General features: G+C 34.9%; 1 protein-coding gene across 2 annotated transcripts in view; it reads right to left on the reverse strand.

Annotated features, from left to right (window-relative positions):
* Positions 1-18,771, reverse strand: part of PPP3CA (protein phosphatase 3 catalytic subunit alpha) — a 323,280-nt gene that overhangs the window by 60,331 nt on the left and 244,178 nt on the right. For both annotated transcript variants that reach the window (XM_003829946.6, XM_003829947.6), the window contains exons 4-6: positions 15,684-15,795; positions 14,440-14,585; positions 9,836-9,975 (exon numbers count right to left, since the gene is read on the reverse strand). In XM_003829946.6, coding sequence (XP_003829994.1) covers positions 9,836-9,975; positions 14,440-14,585; positions 15,684-15,795 — 398 coding nt within the window. The remainder of the gene's footprint in view (positions 1-9,835; positions 9,976-14,439; positions 14,586-15,683; positions 15,796-18,771) is intronic.

Raw genomic sequence — 18,771 nt, forward strand, 5'->3', positions numbered from 1 at the left:
AATTATGGATATTCACAAGGCTTTAGAATTTGTCTTTTAAATATGATCAGCAGAACTTTAAGACTTATCTATCTTGACTAAATAAAACATCCAATATACAATTATGTTTGTCTTTTAAGAGTCTCAAACTCAAATAACTTCATTATAAATGAAATTCAAATCATAAATTAAACCTGAAAAACCTTTTACAGTCATTATGTCTCTGCTCTAAGAACTTTTAATGAAACAAATGTGTATTACAAAAATAAATTTTTGACAATGCAAATCAAGGTACAGAAAACCAATATTCAAACTGCAAATATTCACTAGAACTTAAACTATATACCATTGAAAACATTCATCAATTATAAAAATAGCACTGCAGGGAAACATTCTAGTAATGTATGTTATTCAAATAATTTATTATAAAAGAAAAGATAGTTTCTGTTACACATTTTGTACAAATTCCCTGACCAACAGGAAAAAATTATCATTAAGATAACATACAGTTGGCCGGGCATCGTGGGTCACGCCTGTAATCCCAGCACTTTGGGAGGCAGAGGCGGGCAGATCACCTGAGGTCAGGAGTTCGAGACCAGCCTTGCCAATGTGGTGAAACCCTGTCTCTTACTAAAAATACAAAAAACTAGCCAGGCTTAGGGTGGGCCAGGCTTAGGGGTGGGCGCCTGTAATCCCAACTACTCGGGAGGCTGAGGCAGGAGAATCGCTTGAACCCAGGAGGTGGAGGTTGCAGTGAGTCGAGAACGCACCATTGCACTCCAGCCTGGGCGACAAGAGTGAAACTCCATCTCAACAACAACAAAAAAAAGATAACATACAGTTATAGAGATACTGACTATTAAAAAGATTCAGTTCTTTGGCAAAAAGGGATCTGAAACTGAAAACAGTCTCTGTTCATGTGCCCATGTGTGGTGTGTTTTGTAAGAGAAAGGGAGAAAAAGAGGAGATAACCATGGGGCCTCCACTTCCTAGTTGTCCCCAGTCAATTCAATAAATACAACATCTAACTGATGAACATGAGTGTATCTTAGAAACTGGAGAGGATGGCCCAGTCTCTGCATGGAAACATGCCCATCTGGTAGCCAGAATCAGGTGTTGACCAACATGTGTCTTCAAAGGCTTCTGTTCTGCTTAAAGAAAAGTGAATATACGACCTTTCCAGGTAAGTGTGTCAGAGAAAAAAAACAAAAACAAAAACAAAGAAAAAACCACTTTACTTTCAGAGATACTGGTTGGTCTTTCAAAAACAGCAGATTTGTTTGGTATATATTAGCTATAAAAGGCCCAGCTAAGGGGCACAGAATAGGTTCTCAATAAATGTTCCTTCCCTATCTTTTTTCTTTTTTTGAGGCCTTCACTTAAATTCCTTGTGCCTTCGCAATGCCTCTGTATAGAAGTATACTGTCTTGTTACCACTGTCAGACAGGTTGCCTGACTATGTCTGTCACTTTTTTGCCCTTGGCAAATGACTTAGTTGCTCTTTCTTATTTGCCCTTTTGGAACAACTTACACTATTCTTAAGAAAGAATAATTTTAAAATATTTTCATCACACTAAGTTTGATACCCTTATGTGTTTAAGCTAAGTTTTTCCCCATGAAAATATATACCTGATTTTTATTGGAAATCTGAAAAAAATAAAATTAATCAAGTGCCAATTTGCTAGGTTAACAGCATTAAGTGAGGAGTATTTGCATTATTGACTTGGAGGGAATTCATTTTGAAGAAAAACTTTAGACATTTTCAAAACATATGCCATCATATACTCAGCTTTTCAAAGAAATACCAACATTTTCCTCATAGATCTAGACAATACTTGAATATCATCTAGATTCCCACTGTTGCTGAACTATTTACCTAGGATATACAGAAGTTTCTAATAGTATTAGAAAAGAGAAACAGAAACTCTGTTCCACTTTTATGCTTTTCAATGGAAATTATCACAAATCACAAAATGTTCAAGCTGAAAAGCACTGCGTATACACACACACACACACACACACACAGAGAGAGAGAGAGAAAGAGCGAGAGAGAGAGAACGGCAGGAAAAGCATACTGCTAACACCTAAACACCCCAAAGAGATGAAAAATCACTTATTCCCCAGTAATTTAGCAGAGGCCCAGTGATGATTGTTCCATTTGTTAGAAGACAGTATTAGCTACAGGGAGGGGCGGTATAAGTTCAAGGCAGGTTTCTGTCCTAAGGGTATTTATTATCTTAGGAACATAAAGCATTATAAAAAATATTTTTTAAAAACTACTATATTATAAAACACATTGAAGATAAAATAGAAGTTTTATAAAGATATTATAAAGCAAGCAAGAAAGCATCTGAAATTAATCAGAGAAATCTTTTTGAAAAATATCTATCTTTTGTTATATATTAAAGAGAATGACGTATGCAGATTGGTAGATAGGAAAGGGGTTAGAATTCTGCTCGGAAAAGAAGAGGGATCATCAGAAGCTGAGTGAATAGGAACAAAGGTAAGGAAGGTAGAAAAGAAAAAAATGTAATAAATGGTAGAAAAATTGGCTTGGCAGTAGAGCAAACAGTTACTATTAGATTAATTCTGTTTATTCTCTTGTATTTGTTTCTATATCATATTGAACTATATTTTCAACCTTGAGTTTAATCTCCCAGATGTAAGACTCTTTAGCCATGACATAGCTAGTGGGCATTATTAAAAATTTTTTTTTTTAATGTTTTTATGGCTTTATGGATACTTTCCCTGTGCAGTTTTTCCTCCTGGAAAGGCCTATTCTTCTGCCAAGTCTTCACAAGTTATCACCTGTGAAGCATTCTCTTCAAGGCTATCTCACCTAAGGTGTACACAACTGCTGTATCCACTGTGTTCCTACAATATATGTATCTAATATATCACTTATCATGTTGTAGTGTAAATTATATTTCTACTTCTGTGCTCCAGCAATAGTGAATGCCTTAGGAGAGGAACACCGCTTTTTCATTTGCATTTTCATATCTTAAATGCTTAGCAGCAATCTGTCAGCTTATTGGGGCTTATGCTCAATTGCTGAAGTAGCTTCAATAGGGGCAGTCAAGCAGGTGAGAGATGCAAAGGGTTTCTTTCCCTCCTCCCTCAGTGCTTTGGCAAAGCAGAGGCAGGCAGCCTGCAATCCCCTGCCAATACACAAGGAGGAAACCACAGTCTCTTTGGTGTCCTTCTCCTCTTCCAGATCCAGTAATAGGGAAGACCCTGCCTGATTGTTCAACTCCTCCTCTGCTTCTTGGGGCCTGGGAATGGGTACTTAGCCCAGGAGTGTCCTGGGGCTACCTGGATGCTGTCAGACCTACCTTTTCCTAGGACTTGCTGTGTTTCTTTTTTGTCCCAGGGTTCTTGATCTAATTTCATTTTTGTCCAATGGGGATCAAGTCCTAAGGGGCCAACTCTTCCTGCCAGAACTTTTCCAGAATTTAAGTTCAGAAGTGGCAAGCAATTTTTATTTAAGGCAAACTTTTTAGTAAAGTAAAACATCTATACAGAAAAAGGCAAAAATTAATTTGATGACCTTTCACAAAGTGAACACCCTTGGAACCTGCACTCTGATCAAGACACAGAACATTATCAAACCCCAGAAACTCCTCATATCTTTCTTACTGTCACCTCCTCTCTATGGGTAACCAGTATCCTGGCTTATAGCATGAAAGATTAGTTTTCTCTGATGTTGAACTCTTATTTCAGTGGAATCATACAGTATATACTGGTCACTATCGGCTTCTTTCACTCGTCATTATGCTTGGGATCTTCAACCATGTTGTTATGTGTAGTTTTAGAAAGCTCATTCTCATTTGCTGTATTTAGTTGTATAAATATATTAGAATTTATTATTCATTCTACTAAATGGATATCTGAGTTTTCATTTCTTGGCTGTTATGATTAACCTTGCACATGTCTTTTGATGCACTTATAGACACATTTCTAAACGATATAAAATAGGGGCTGAATAGCTTGGTAATATGAATGTTCAGTTTTAACAGATAATGAAGCAGCTAATGTAATTTGGGAGTAGAGGTGAAGTAAGATCAGGTGACCTTCTCTGCAGAATTCCCAGTGTTACATTCCTTCATATTTTCATGATGCCGCTTTCCCCGCCTGCAAAAATCTTCCCCAATGACTCTGGTTGGATATGTTCTACTAATCCTTTAAAACTCAGGTCTGCTAATGCCTTCATCATGAATAGTCCCTTGAACCTGATCCATTCCCCTTTGGGGTTAGGATTCCCAACACACTCACTCAGATTGTCTGTCTCTCTCTCCCCCTCCCCACCAACCTGTGTGTGTGTGCGTGTGTGTAATAGCCTGCACATTTATAATGACGGCACTATTCACTTTGTATTTTACTTGTCTGTTTCTGCTTTCTGGGTTCTGCTACTGGACTGCCGTTTTCTTGAAGGCAGGGACTCAGCATCTACAAAACTTAGTAGAGAGAGGCCAGGCATGTTGGCTCACGCCTGTAATCCCAGCACTTTGGGAGGCCGAGGCAGGTGGATCACGAGGTCAGGAAATGGAGACCATCCTGGCTAACACAGTGAAACCCTGTCTCTATCAAAAATATTAAAAAATTAGCCTGGTGTGGTGGTGGGCGCCTGTAGTTCTAGCTACTCGGGAAGCTGAGGCAGGAGAATGGTGTGAACCCAGGAGGCAGAGCTTGCAGTGAGCCGAGATCGCACCACTGCTCTCCAGCCTGGGCGACAGAGCAAGACTCCATCTCAAAAAAAAAAAAAAAAAAAAGAGAGAAAAACTTAGTAGAGAGAATATACTACAGTAAATGCTCAGCTAATGTGTGCTAAATAATTGAATGAGTGAAAAAATTCTCAAAAAAGATACCCATGAATGGAACAGTATGCATTGGGCAGAGGGAAGAGGGAGGATACTAATGAAATTGGAAGCAGAGAGCTCAGGTGTGATTTCAATAGACTAAAAATAAAGGTCTTGAATTCACAGTGGGAAAGAGGAAAGGCAGCATGGTTTAGATGCTTGTGATATTTATAAAGATGTGATGACTGGTGGTGATTTCAATACACGAGGAAAAAGCAAAGACACCTGTTAGTCTGCATGGCTGGGAGAATGAACAGTAAACAAAAAACAAACAAAAAACAGGAGGAATTTTCAGTGGGGATTAAGCAAGTGGGAAAGTAATTAAGCCCTTTCAGGCATGGTGAGTTTAGGTTAAGGTGAAAATGGAATCCCTAGAAAAGAAGTTCCAGCAGACAACTAGACATACAGGAATTGAGCTCAGGAAAAGAGATGAAGCGGGCTAGACATAGATTCAGGAACTGGCCATAGAGTTTACAGTTTACAGTGAATCTAGGGAAGTGGGTGTAGGTGAGGTTCCTAGAGGAAAATGTGAAGAAAAAAATGCCAAAGCAGAAGAAAGACAAAAAAAAAGAGGCATCAGGAAGAGAAGGGATCGCCCTGACAAGTCAGAGGAGAATCAGGATATATAAACAAGGAACCAGAGGATTTCAAGATGGAAGCGGCTGATAAGACTGTCAACCGCTGCACAGAAGCTGGGCAGTGGGAGAAGAGAAGGCTGCTGATTTGTGATTAAGGGACCAGTAGTGATTTGAGTGAGTTGCCACCTGTAGCTTCCAAAACACTTCAAAATCACTGTCAAGATGCCCCTAAAATTTCAGAGTTTAAAAGAGCTTTAGGGTGTCTAATTTAACTCACTCATTTTGAAGCAAGGTAAACCCAGGATACAAAGCTTATATGATTCATCCAAGGCAGAAATACAGATTGATAACCTAAACACCAAATCCAGCTGCCAGTTTTCATTGGTCTACATGAAATGAAAATTTGTCATGATCCTCACTAATCTCCAGAATCTAACACTTGCCCTGCTCCAAGTATCTCAACTATCTGCCTGAACATTATAGGTATTATTTGAGTGTGCAAACTCTGGTCTAAGATTCTAAAGATAATGGTACATTGGGGCAAAATCATAGATCTTATGGATTCTTTCCTCTCTGTCACACTGCCTATCTGATATAACTCAGGAACAGTGTTAAATTCTGACTGATGCATATTTTCTGCATAACTTTATTTTATTTAAATAATGGCCCAGATAACATGTTAGATAGTGGATAGGGTGGCATAGCAAAGTAAACACACAAACTACACATACAAATGTTAAATAAAACTGAGAACTGTGGATCAAAATACCTGCCAATAATTCAAAATGGTAATTGCCACTAAGGTTCTCTACCAATTTCATGGCTTGCTTGTGCCCATCTAGATCCACTTTATAAACCATAATCCCAGAGGATGCCTTCATACTTTCAAGGTGGCACTAAAGACAAAAGGACCAAAAAGCTGTAGGAGAATGAGAAACATTTTTCTCCTCCTTAGATAAAACATAATCCAGACTGCTTTGACATTAGTCAGTCTATATATAGGCCACAGATTTAGATATTCAGCTATTCACATAATCTATACTTGCCATAGCTAAAAATCATTATTTATTAAGAATGTTTAATGAGGCTGGGTGCAGTGGCTCATGCCTGTAATCCCAGCACTTTGGGAGGCTGAGGTGGATGGATCACCTGAGGTCAGGAGTTTGAGACCAGCCTGACCAACATGGAGAAAGAAACCCCGTCTCTACTAAAAATAAAAAATTAGGCAGGCATGGTGGCGCATGCCTGTAATCCCAGCTACTCGGGAGGCTGAGACAGGAGAATCGCTTGAACCCGGGAGGTGGAGGTTGTGGTGAGCCGAGATCGCACCACTGCACTCCAGCCTGGGTGACAGAGTGAGATTCTGTCTCAAAAAAAAAAAAAAAAAAAAAAGGATGTTTAATGAGACAAGTGAAATAATCATAATGCTGAAAACAAAAGTGAAAATATGTTTAATTCTCTGATTATCCTCTATTATTAAAGATGGTAGACTTCACTCTAAATATATTCTATATATTTATTTTATAAATATATACACACATCTGTGTCTAATGCCGTAATATATAGACATATCTGTGTCTATATTATAATATAGACACATATCTGTGTCTATATTATAATATACACACATAATATATAAACATCTGTGTCTAATGCCATAATATTATATAAGTTCAGTATTATGCAAGTTCAGTATGGGACCCTGCTTAGAATATGATTTAAACAGCTGACACGAAAACGAATAGAATGCTATACTATTATTAATGCAACAGGACTCAATATCAAAATCAAGAGTTTGAATTTTGTTTGATATTATGTTACTGAAGTATAACTCTGTGATATCAAGCAGGTAATTTAAACATCTAGGGTATAATTAGAAAGTTAACACTAGCTTTGGAAAACTGAACACATAACTTTGTCGTACTTTAACAATGCCAACTTTTCACTATAAGTTTAAACATCTTTAATAAAAGATTACTCCCAAATTAATTACTGAAAATAAGTTTTAGGCTTTTCAGAAATATTATACCATGCGTCTTTAATTCAGCCAAAATGGATTCATTAAACCACATTTCCAAAATATAGAAGTGAACTATAAATTTTTAAAATAAATATGCTTAGAACAAACCTCTCTGTTAATATTCATATAAAGAAAGCTATACTTTGAAAGACGCTTTATAGTGCACTAGATTTTCTATTCATGAACTTTAATTTATCAATCACATCAACAGATAGAAAAACTTCTTTTCCCCCATAAGAAAACTTAGTATATGGAACAAAATGTCCTACTACTAAATAGGCATCAGATCAACGTCCTATAGAAGGATATTTGCTTACTCTAGAGACAGAAGATACACAGCTGGATGTATTTTACAGAATTCTTCCAGCCTTGCCATTAGCTTAGCTGCCAGGGCTGGAATTGAGCATGAACTTCAGGGAACATCAGGTTAAGTTCTTAAGTATCTAATAGTAATAATAATAATAATAATAATAATAATAATAATAATAATAATGAAGAAGAGGAGGAGGAGGAGGAAGGAGGAGAAGAGGAGGAGTAAGTATTCTAAAATTAAAAATTCTCAACTTCTTCATAACCTCTTTTCTCTTTCACTCTCGCAATTTTCACATAAGCTGTATGTATAATGATAAGAGACTTTAGTGAAACTGAGGAAGATCACATCTGGGAGGATAAAACTGAGGTGACACGTTAGGAAGACAGTGAGGTCATGCAGAAACCTAATCGTGTTGCAGATTCCTTTCTGAAGTGTTATAAAATGTCATGTAATGGGTAAATCTCTAGCGATTTGTAAAATGTAAAAATTATTATAAAAATATTTTCAACTTGGCTTGTCAAAGTCCTAAAAATAAATATACTATGGTTCCTATATACTGTAAAGCTGCTTATTTTAATTTATCCAGGAAGCCTGATAAACAAATGTAAGAAGGAATTAAATGATTGATTTAACCAATGTAAAGTTGTTTTTCTGATCTGAGTTACAGAAACTGGTAAAACTTTTAAATGTGATAACATAATTGAATTAAAACAAGGCTGGTGTTGGATTTTTTTGGTACAGTTTTTTTTTTTTTTAATACTGGAGTATTTTTTTAAGTTCTGGAGTACATGTGCAGAATGTGCAGGTTTGTTACATAGGTATACATGTGCCCTGGCGGTTTGTTGCACCCATCAACCCGTCATCTACATTAGATATTTATACTAATAATATCCTTCCCCTAGCCCCCCACCCCCTGACAGGCCCTGATGTGTGATGTTCCCCCTCCCTGTGCCCATATGTTCTCTTTGTTCAACTCCCACTTATGAGTGAGAACATGAGGTGTTTGGTTTTCTGTTCTTGTGATACTTTGTTGCATTGGGGCAAAAATAATAGTTCTTATGGATTCCAGCTTCATCCATGTCCCTGCAAAGAACATGAACACATCCTTTTTTATGGCTGCATAGTATTCCATGGTGTATATGTACCACATTTTCTTTCTCCAGTCTATCATTGATGAGCATTTGGGTTGGTTCCAAGTCTTTGCTATTGTAAATAGTGCTGCAATAAACATGCATATACATGTGTCTTTATAGTAGAATGATATATAATCCTTTGGGTATATACCCAGTAATGGGATTGCTGGGTCAAATGGTATTTCTGGTTCTAGATCCTTGAGCAATCGCCACACTGTCTTCCACAATGGTTGAACTAATTTACACTCCCACCAACAGCGTAAAAGCGTTCCTATTTCTCCACATCCTCTCCAGCATCCATTTCCTGACTTTTTAATGATCGCCATTCTAACTGGCATGAGATGGTATCTTATTGTGGTTTTGATTTGCATTTCTCTAATGACCAGTGATGATGAGCATTTTTTCATTGTTTTTTGGCCACATAAATGTCTTCTTTGAGAAAGAAACTACCACCCTGATTAGTCAGTAACCATCAACATCGAGGCAAGATCCTCCACCAGCAAAAAGATTATGACTAGCTGAAGGCTCAGATGATCATGAGCATTGTTTAGCAATGAAGTATTTTCTGATTAAGGTATGTACATTTGTTTTTTTTTTTTTAGATACAATGCTATTGTACACTTAATAGACTACAGTATAGTGTAAACATAACTTCTATATGCACTGGGAAACCAAAAAAATAATGACTTGCTTTATTGCAATATTTGCTTCATTGTGGTGGTCTAGAATCAAACCCTTAACATCCCCAAGGTACACCTGTATATGTATACATATCTATTTCACATTTATTTACTCACTTATTCATTTATTTATATTTTCATTTTATAAATGCTAGTGAGCCTTTCATTTATATTAAAGAAGTAATACAAACATTATAAATAAATCAAACACATGGACTGATAAATCCTAGCATTATGATGCAAACGTGTTCCAGAGAGCAAGTTCTCTATTCTTACCTGTAGAAGTATGAACACCCCCTGACTGTGTTGTGAGTGAAATGTTCCTGAGTCTTCTCATTTCCAAAATCTTCCAGGGGGTCTGACCACAGGATATCACACATAGGTCCATATGCAGGTGGTTCTTTGAATCGGTCTAACTAAGAAAAATAGAAGACAGAGAGCAAAATACTAATCTTTGGAAACTTAGAATTCTGACAATACAAGAAACAAGCACTGTGCAGAACCCATCCTCTTCTCCCCAGCTACAGCTCAGGGTGAAATGTCCTCTACCTCTCTCTCTCTTCCTGTCCTTCTTCCTACTCGTTTTCCTATCCTTCATCTGTCTCCAATTTTCTTTCCAGCTTCCTTCTGATGAGATCATTTAGTATCTATCTTCATCTAACCCTTTACCTCCCTCTTGCCTCTATTATCTCTAGATTTCGCAGTTTCTCGTTTCTCCTATTCTACATTTTATCCTTCTCTCCTTACTTACTTTATCTATCCAAATGTTTTTGTCATGACCAGTTATTATGACTCTACCCCTGTTTCATTTATTGAGAATTACTTTCTTTGGGAAAATTCCTATTACTGCCTCTATTAAACTGTGATTTAGAAGTTGGGATGGAAAACAACTCCTAGTTTTCATGCTTATGTTATTTTTTTATATTTAAGAAAATGATTTTGAGAAAAGATGGCTTTTACTTTAAAAGTAGCCACTTGCTATATGATATTTTGGATACTACTTCGTTATGGGCTATCTAGGTTTCTAATGATAAACTACAAGCCTCCTGTAGTTGATCTTAGTGGGTACAAATATGAGTTATGATAAGCAGTAAAATAAACTCAACTTTAGCGGGTCATTCTTCAGTTCACAGTTCTAAGCTTTATAATTTTACCTGAAGCCTCCATATGAAATCAATTTTCCAGCCATAAATGTTTAGTGAAGTCACATTTCAATTTTAAAAGGTGCATTTAGAAGGCATATTAGAAATATCATCACTGGAAATAACATATCACGATCAATTTTAAACACTTTAGTTTATCCTGATTTAACTGCAATTAAAGGATCTTTGGTGAATCAGCAGATATTATAAAGGCTCTTGAATAAAAGCATGCAATAGCTTTGAAAATCTATTAAGAATTGATATTCTTCATATTGATATTTTTAAAAATCCAATGAAGACAAGTGAACATATTTTGCTTACAATCAATCAAATTGTCTATTTTTTTTTCTGGGACATACAAGATGTAAGTAATGGTTTTGTTGCACACTACTTTTTCTTAGTATCTATAGAGAATGAGGCAATATTTTACGTTTTCAATACCCAATGAAAAACTTCAATAAAACAAGACTACATTTCAACCATTATGTTAGCCACAAAATATTCATTGCAAACTTAAACTTGTTTAAGAGATTTAAATAATTTATGCTTTTGGAACAATACATTCAAGAAAAATAATACTTGTCCCTAAAAATACAGAACTTATTTCTGAAAAACAATAACTTATTAAGGGTAGGACAGTAGAGGAGGGGAAAGTTTCTGATTAATATGAATCCCCAACTGAAGGTCTGCAAAGCTACCAGAATATAACATTTATTCTGGAAAAAGTATACAGTGCATTCTAAAAGTTAATATAATTGACAGTAAAAATAAACAAATACAAAAAAACTTGAATTGATATATGGCAAGATAAAAACTTAAAAATCATTTTCTGGCCATGTGCAGAGCTTAATGATATGTATGAAAATTGAATATAATATCTAAAATATCCTGGGAAGTAAGTCCTAGGGATATTAGGTGATATTTTAAAAAATCTACTTAATTTATGATGTGAAGTTTATTTACTTAAAAAAATCCATCAGATTACAGAATAAGCTAGTTACATTCATGCAGAAAGAAACATTTCTGTTTTTGAGACGGAGTCTCCCTGTGTCACTCAGGCTGGAGTGCAGTGGCACGATCTCGGCTTACAGCAACCTCCACCTCCCGGGTTCAAGAAATTCTCCTGCCTCAGACTCCTGAGTAGCTGGGATTACAGGCGCGCGCCACCATGCCTGGCTAATTTTTGTATTTTCAGTAGAGATGGGGTTTCAACATGTTGGTCAAGCTGGGTCTCGAACTCCTGACCTCATGATCCACTTGCCTTGGCCTCCCAAAGTGCTGGGATTACAGGCGTGAGGCACCACGCTTGGCCCAGAAAGAAACAATTTTATACTGAACCAGCATCACATCTCTACTGTACTTTAAATATAGAGCAAAGCCCAATGCTCTATGCTCTATAGAAGTGTGAAATAGTGTCTTGCAAAAATGGACACAAAGACACAGAGCAGGAAACAAGGTTTATTTATTGTGCTTTCGCTTGAATTTTAAAATAAAAAGCACGCATTTTCTTTCCAGTAGGAAAGTAAACACATTATTTTTATACTTGAACACTTGAACCTCAATGATAGGAAGAACTTGAATGTTTTATTTTACCTGAAAATAATTTTTCTCTAAAAACTAATGAACTTTAAAAGAATATTGAGTTCATGGTAGCAGAGACTTATGGTATGCAAATACATTCACAATTTACTAAAGTATTTCCTCAAAACCATGAGTTTCATTAACAAAAGTATTAAAGAAACACTACAAATGAGAGCTATATGAAAATGGTTATTCATTTTGTAGTAGAGGTTTACAACCTTTTTGCTGGTGATTGCGTCTTAAACAAAATAGTACAATAGCCTTATCCTTTCTATTTATTCTCTACAGTATAGAACTCTATTCAGTGTATCAGTTTTGTTCAAATAATGAAAACACTATTTTGAGGGAAGTTTTCACTAATCCCCCTTTGAAGGAGGACACTTAGTAAGTTTCTCATCTTCCATCCAAGGCCATGAAATTTGATCAAGGCAAGAGAATAAAACATAAATGCATGTCTTTCATGCCCATCATTTGCTAACAGAAACTCCTATACTTATTTGTAATTTGACCTTTTTCATTTTCCAAACCTATTTCAATAAGTGGTTATCAGGTTAATATGATACATGGATACATGAATAGATAAAATATTTGCCTTCCTTCTCCACTGAACACAATGGGAAAACACTGTTTACTAATTTAATAACTTATGGCAGCTGATAGAATTAACTTGCAAATGTTCATCATATAGACTTCTCAGACTTAGCAATCAAGTTTCCAAACTCAGAAGAAATGGAAAAAAACAATTAAATGGCAATCAATCAAACAAGTGACACCAAGGGAGTCTTTGTATGAATGCCCCTAATGATAAGCAAGATCTAGAATTTGAACTGTGCCCATGGTTATTCTTAAGTGAACCTATAACTTAAGAAATAAATTCTGTACACCTTGAGATTAGTGCATCACTTATTTGAAGCCAAAGTCTACCTATCATACATTAGGCTTAAATATATACTGAGTAGTATGTATCTTTAGAAGAAATCTCAGCAAAATTCCAATCTTTATAGTTCAAATACAGTAATTTAGAACAATGTGACCAATTTATTCTTGCTAAAATTACTGGTGAGAATAATAATAAAAGGTTAGAATTATTTTCACCCCTCTGTTCTATGGGATAAGTACAAGTGTATTTTCTTAGGTCTCTAAAAGTAGAGGAAAGAAGATAAATACAGTTTTCAACTGTTCATAATTCCTCCAGAAAAAATTTGGCTTAGATTTCCTAGATAGAAAGCTTAATGGTGGGCACAAATTTTCAATAACATATGTTATAAATATCAATGTGAAGAAATTATCATACTTTAAAATAATTCCAAGTAATATTATTTTAAAATGACCTAAGAAAACATTTACATCACTTTCTCTCTTTGGTCCGATTTTGGCACCAAGAAAAATACACTGCGATTTTTTATTACTCTCTATCTTTTACCTTACATCGTTGCAATCAGAGTTAGAAACAAAACCAAAGAAATAAAAGATTGTCTATCTATTGTACTACATAAAACTATCCCATGTTACTAGATTTACTCAAGAAAGAGACACAATCCACTTCCACATTCAATGTAACTCATCTTTTTGCTGGTTTAAACAACTGTTAATAGCCAATGCTAAACTGGAGTATTTCTTAAAAACTTCTTACAAATACTTCTTAAAAAGTCCAGTTTTTCACTCGGCCACTCAGTAAAATTAATAAAATATTATCATTGTCCTTGTTAGATTGCTACTTAAAAGTCTCAAGTTGTAACAAATAGATTTTTAAAAAACCATAAAATGAGCACAGTTTAATGGTTATGTTATGATATTTTCCCAAGGGCAAAGCAACATTTCTAGCATAACACATCATGAATATACAACGGATTGTTTGAAAAAAGCCAAATGGAAATGATAAGGCATATTTTTTTTAGAGGTCAAATATTTTATATTTCCAAAGACACATGTCAGATGGTAAGACCAACCCTGAGGTTGTAGAGATAAAAATTCTTCCAAGTATAAACATATCTCTCCTTTCTAGATAAAAATTTAACACAAAGGAGAGATTCATGACCACTTTAAATTATTTGAACTCAAAAGCATAAAGTCAGTGATAAAGGCAGGGTAATTAATGTCTTCTATTTATTACTGTAGCGCACAAAATGAATAGACTTGGAAAATAACAAAACTTACTTTTCTGATATCATCTAAAGTGTTAATCTCTGGAGACAAACCACCATGTACACACAGGAACTGTTGGTTCATCAGGGCAGCCAGGGGAAGGCAGTCAAAGGCATCCATACAGGCATCATATACGCGTTCTGAATACTTTATTTTACCTTTTAGAAGTGATTAAAAGAATACTTATGATTTATAGGCAGGATCATTTCACTGAAATAGTTTTGGTTTTTTGAGAAGTTTTCTTGCTAGGACCGTATTATTAACATAAAGGCACATACTGCAAAATTCCAAAACATAATTAAGATTTTCTGAAAGTAACATATTAATCTTTTGTATCTAGTATTTCCTGTTTTTGTCATTCATTAATTCATACTTTATAATTTTCATAACGTTTTGTATAGCAAGAGAATTTTTATATACATTCTGGCTATTTATCTGCAGATGTCTCACCAAAAAAATGTACATGAACAACTGGAAGACCAACAGAAAAACAGCCATAAAGCTGCTTGATATTCCTTAATGATTTTGTAGAAAAGCAGATGGCAAGACATTTCCTAAAGCTGTTTCTATCTTACTGCACATTGCTTTTCCCATGACTTATATCCAATGTTTTAAGAGGAGAAGTCTTTATGCTCCATTGAATATAAGACTAAATGAAAGAGAAAAATATTGATATGTATAGAGAGATTCCCTGCTCTTCCATTTAACTGTATTTATATATAAAACAAAAATGTAAGGTTTTATACCTTTGTAAGATTCAGTGAATAATAAGAAAAATTGTAAGGAGGAAAAAGAAATTGAAAAAAGCACTCCACACTCCTAGTGTCTATGTCTAAAGAATGACATCATCTTCAGTTTTATAAGATTCACTAGAAGCTAGTATTCATTTATTGGGTCCAAAACAGAGGCATAGGGTTGAATTTGCCCTCCATTTGCGTTTTTTGAGTAATGTGAGATTAATGAGTAGAATTACTGTTCCAAACAGTAGTATCCCTAAATCACTTGTTTCTTAGGATAAATTATATCAAATCTTAATTCAAATTCTTCAATCACTTTACAAAGAAGTTCTAATTTAAAAAGAAATTCTGAATTCTCATAAATGTCCATGCTTAGAAAGAAATATAGGATAATATGAAAGAGTGTCACTTTAAGTCTTTGACTTGAGGCAATAGATTATATTGTATGTATCTTATTATTGATTAAAATTACTTTTTAGCACATATAGTGTTAAAGGAAGGAGGTTGAAGTATACTTACATTCTTGTTTAAATGTGAAATACTCTGTTAGATGTCTACATTCATGATTTCCACGAAGTAAAAACAGTGTTTTGGGGTAGAGAATTTTCAAGGCCCACAAATACAGCACACACTGAGAAAAATAAAAATAATATAAAAATAAATATTTTTCCTTAATACTTATGCATTTCATTGCTCACATATCATAAAGACATGAATAAAATGTATTACCATGACCAAAAGTCCCCCAAAAGGCTGGAACTTAGTAGAGAAGATATTGACAATCAAATAGGAAACATTACTTTGGTAAAAAGCCAAGGTCCATCTACACCTAAAACATACATACAGGCACTGAGGATCATATACCACAAGAAAACAATGGATTACATATGGTCAACAGAAGGAGAATTATGTGACCTGAGGAGAGTGGGAGTTTAAAAAAAAATGGAAGGGAAGAAACTTAACTAAAATATACTAGAAATAAAAATATACTGGTTTAAAAAGATGAGAAGAAATACTGCTATGTGTAGTGAGATTCCCTGACCTTCAATTTAATTAAATAGATACATAAATCAAAAACTTCAGATTTATATACCAAAGACACTGACAGAAAAGACAAGATGTTGGGAGAGAAGAAGGCAGGGAGCTAGAGATGGGGAAAAGTAATAGAAAATACAGACGCAGTTCAAGTTAGGCTGAGCTTGTCAATGCTTTGCCTCCTCATTTTGTCGTACATTATCTTTCCAATTTTTCCATTTCTGTTACCTGATTTTTAAAAATAATTAGCTTTACAAAGAGAAGTGACTTTATTTTACTTATTAATCATTAATCATATTGTACTAAAAGCTACAGGATACATTTGATATACCTTAAAATTCTCAACTTAGTTACTTGGGCATTGCAGTCTGTAAAAATGATGGTCAATTATGCATTCACCAACTTGGGGATACATCTACATTTGACACAGCCTTCCTGGAATGAGCATTAAGTCAACTGGAATATTCAAGTATTAACATCAGTAATTTGTTATCGTCAACTGACATTTGTTAAGAATCCATAGGGAACAGAAAATCAGGCTTTGAAAAACAAGTATGCCCTTTTATCCTCGTAAAACCTGTATTCCCAAAGTGAAGCTAAGAAGATATAAAAACTACAAAAATATTGAGACAAGTCTAATTCTGGTTACTAAAATCTGAAATCAAAATCAATGAGATTTATACATTAATAATTGGCTTTCCAATACAGTAGATATCCTGGATAATATCTATAGGGAAAAGCTGCTGACAATTTATTTGTAGTACTACTTGTAAAGAGTAATCATCTCTCTTAGCTTATATGATACTTTATGAAATGAGTGAGAACTAATTATGTTTGACTATACAGCCCAAGTTTTGGAGAAAATACTAATTATCAGAACAAATGTTTATTATTTTGTTGTTCAAGCAAGATATTATCTCTATGTAATTATGATTGAAATAAACAATAGGTTGACATTAAATTATATGTTACTTTAAGTTTCTAATTACCACTTTCTGATTATAGTTATTAGCTAAAGTTCATGTGACTAATGATATTAATACGTCTGAAAAGTTGACCAAATGGCCTGTACAAGCGATCCTTAAAGCATCATGATCTGTTGATGTATGTAACGTTTCCTGTTACCTCAGTGAGTACTCCGGTAGCTTAATGAGTCTCTGCTACAGATCGGGTTTTATAGCTGTACTTACATGTTTCAATAAAAAAAGTCTGTATTACTCAAGCTTGTCTCACATTTCAGGGAAGATATTCATAAACTATTATTAATGTCAATGGGAGGACTGTCCCCAATTTTAAATGTCTAAGGCTATACCTTAATCTGAAAGTAATACATGTATTTTTCCAAATTGGTCGTTAATTTAGGATGTCTAGTTTGGAATATGAATGGATATGAAAACTCCTTTAAAAATACATTTGCATGTTGAAATTGCTATTTTGAATATATTTCATTTATATGCTGGGGGAGAGAATACATGTTCTGAAGGCACTTAGGCTACTTTTTTAAAGTTTTTTTTTTCTTTAAGAAAAGTATAATATATCCAGTGAAACGTCCATAACTCAAATCACAGATTAATTAATTTTTACACAAATCCCATGAAACCACTACCCAGATCCAGTTACATTTCAGCATTCAGATGGCTCCTTTCAGCCTCCTCCTAGTCAATATTCTTTTGGAAATGTCATTATAATTCTGACTTCTTTAGATTAGTTTTGCCTGTAACAATTTGTTTTAAGGCAAAGTTCTACCTCTCCAATTAAAATCTAAACTGGAACTTTGTAACCCCACTCAAATACCACTAAAGGAATCACATTCTAGGACCCACATTTTCTTTTTTTGCTATCTGTTAAAGACCTTTTTCTGACATTAGCATGTGGCTTTATCCCGTCCAGTCTTAATTACCATAGTTCTTTCATAACTGAAACCTCAAAGCGGGATATATAAATGCACGATGCTAAATATTTCTATCCTATGTATTTACACCTTTTAAATGATGCAACATACATGTAATATCCCTGATTATTTAATGGATGTAAAGTACCTAGTATATGACAGGAGTTGAGGAAATATTAGTTCCTTTTCTGTAAATGAAGAAGGAAAGAAAGGAGGGAGGGAGGCAGAGAAAGGAAGGAAGGAAGGAAGGAAGGGAGGGAGGAAGGGAGGGAGAGAGGGAGGGGAGAGAAACAGGGAGACAGAATGAGAAATAGAAGGCAGAGAGAGAGAGAGACAGAGAGAGAGAGAGAATATAACTCAATTTCTAAATTCTTGGCTCAAAATACCCTAAAAATAAGTCTTCTTTTCACATTTTATTTCCTTCTCCCCTGTAACAAGAATAAAATATCTTCCCAAACATTGACTAAAACCACAAAGGCAGCCAATATGGACGAAGTGGCATGGTAAATGAAAGGGCAAGGGTGGACTGGAGGTGGAGCCCTGCCAGCATTCTCCCTCAACATCTGGTGGGAGAGAGCTGCCAAGGACAACACTGTCTTGCCGGCAACTATTTTACCATCTAAAGCTCTAACATTCTGAAGAACTGAAGATCTTCAGCAAATCATAACCTGATAGTTTTTT

This window comes from Pan paniscus, chromosome 3 (assembly GCF_029289425.2).
Source record: "Pan paniscus chromosome 3, NHGRI_mPanPan1-v2.0_pri, whole genome shotgun sequence".
NCBI classification, from domain to species: domain Eukaryota; kingdom Metazoa; phylum Chordata; class Mammalia; order Primates; family Hominidae; genus Pan; species Pan paniscus.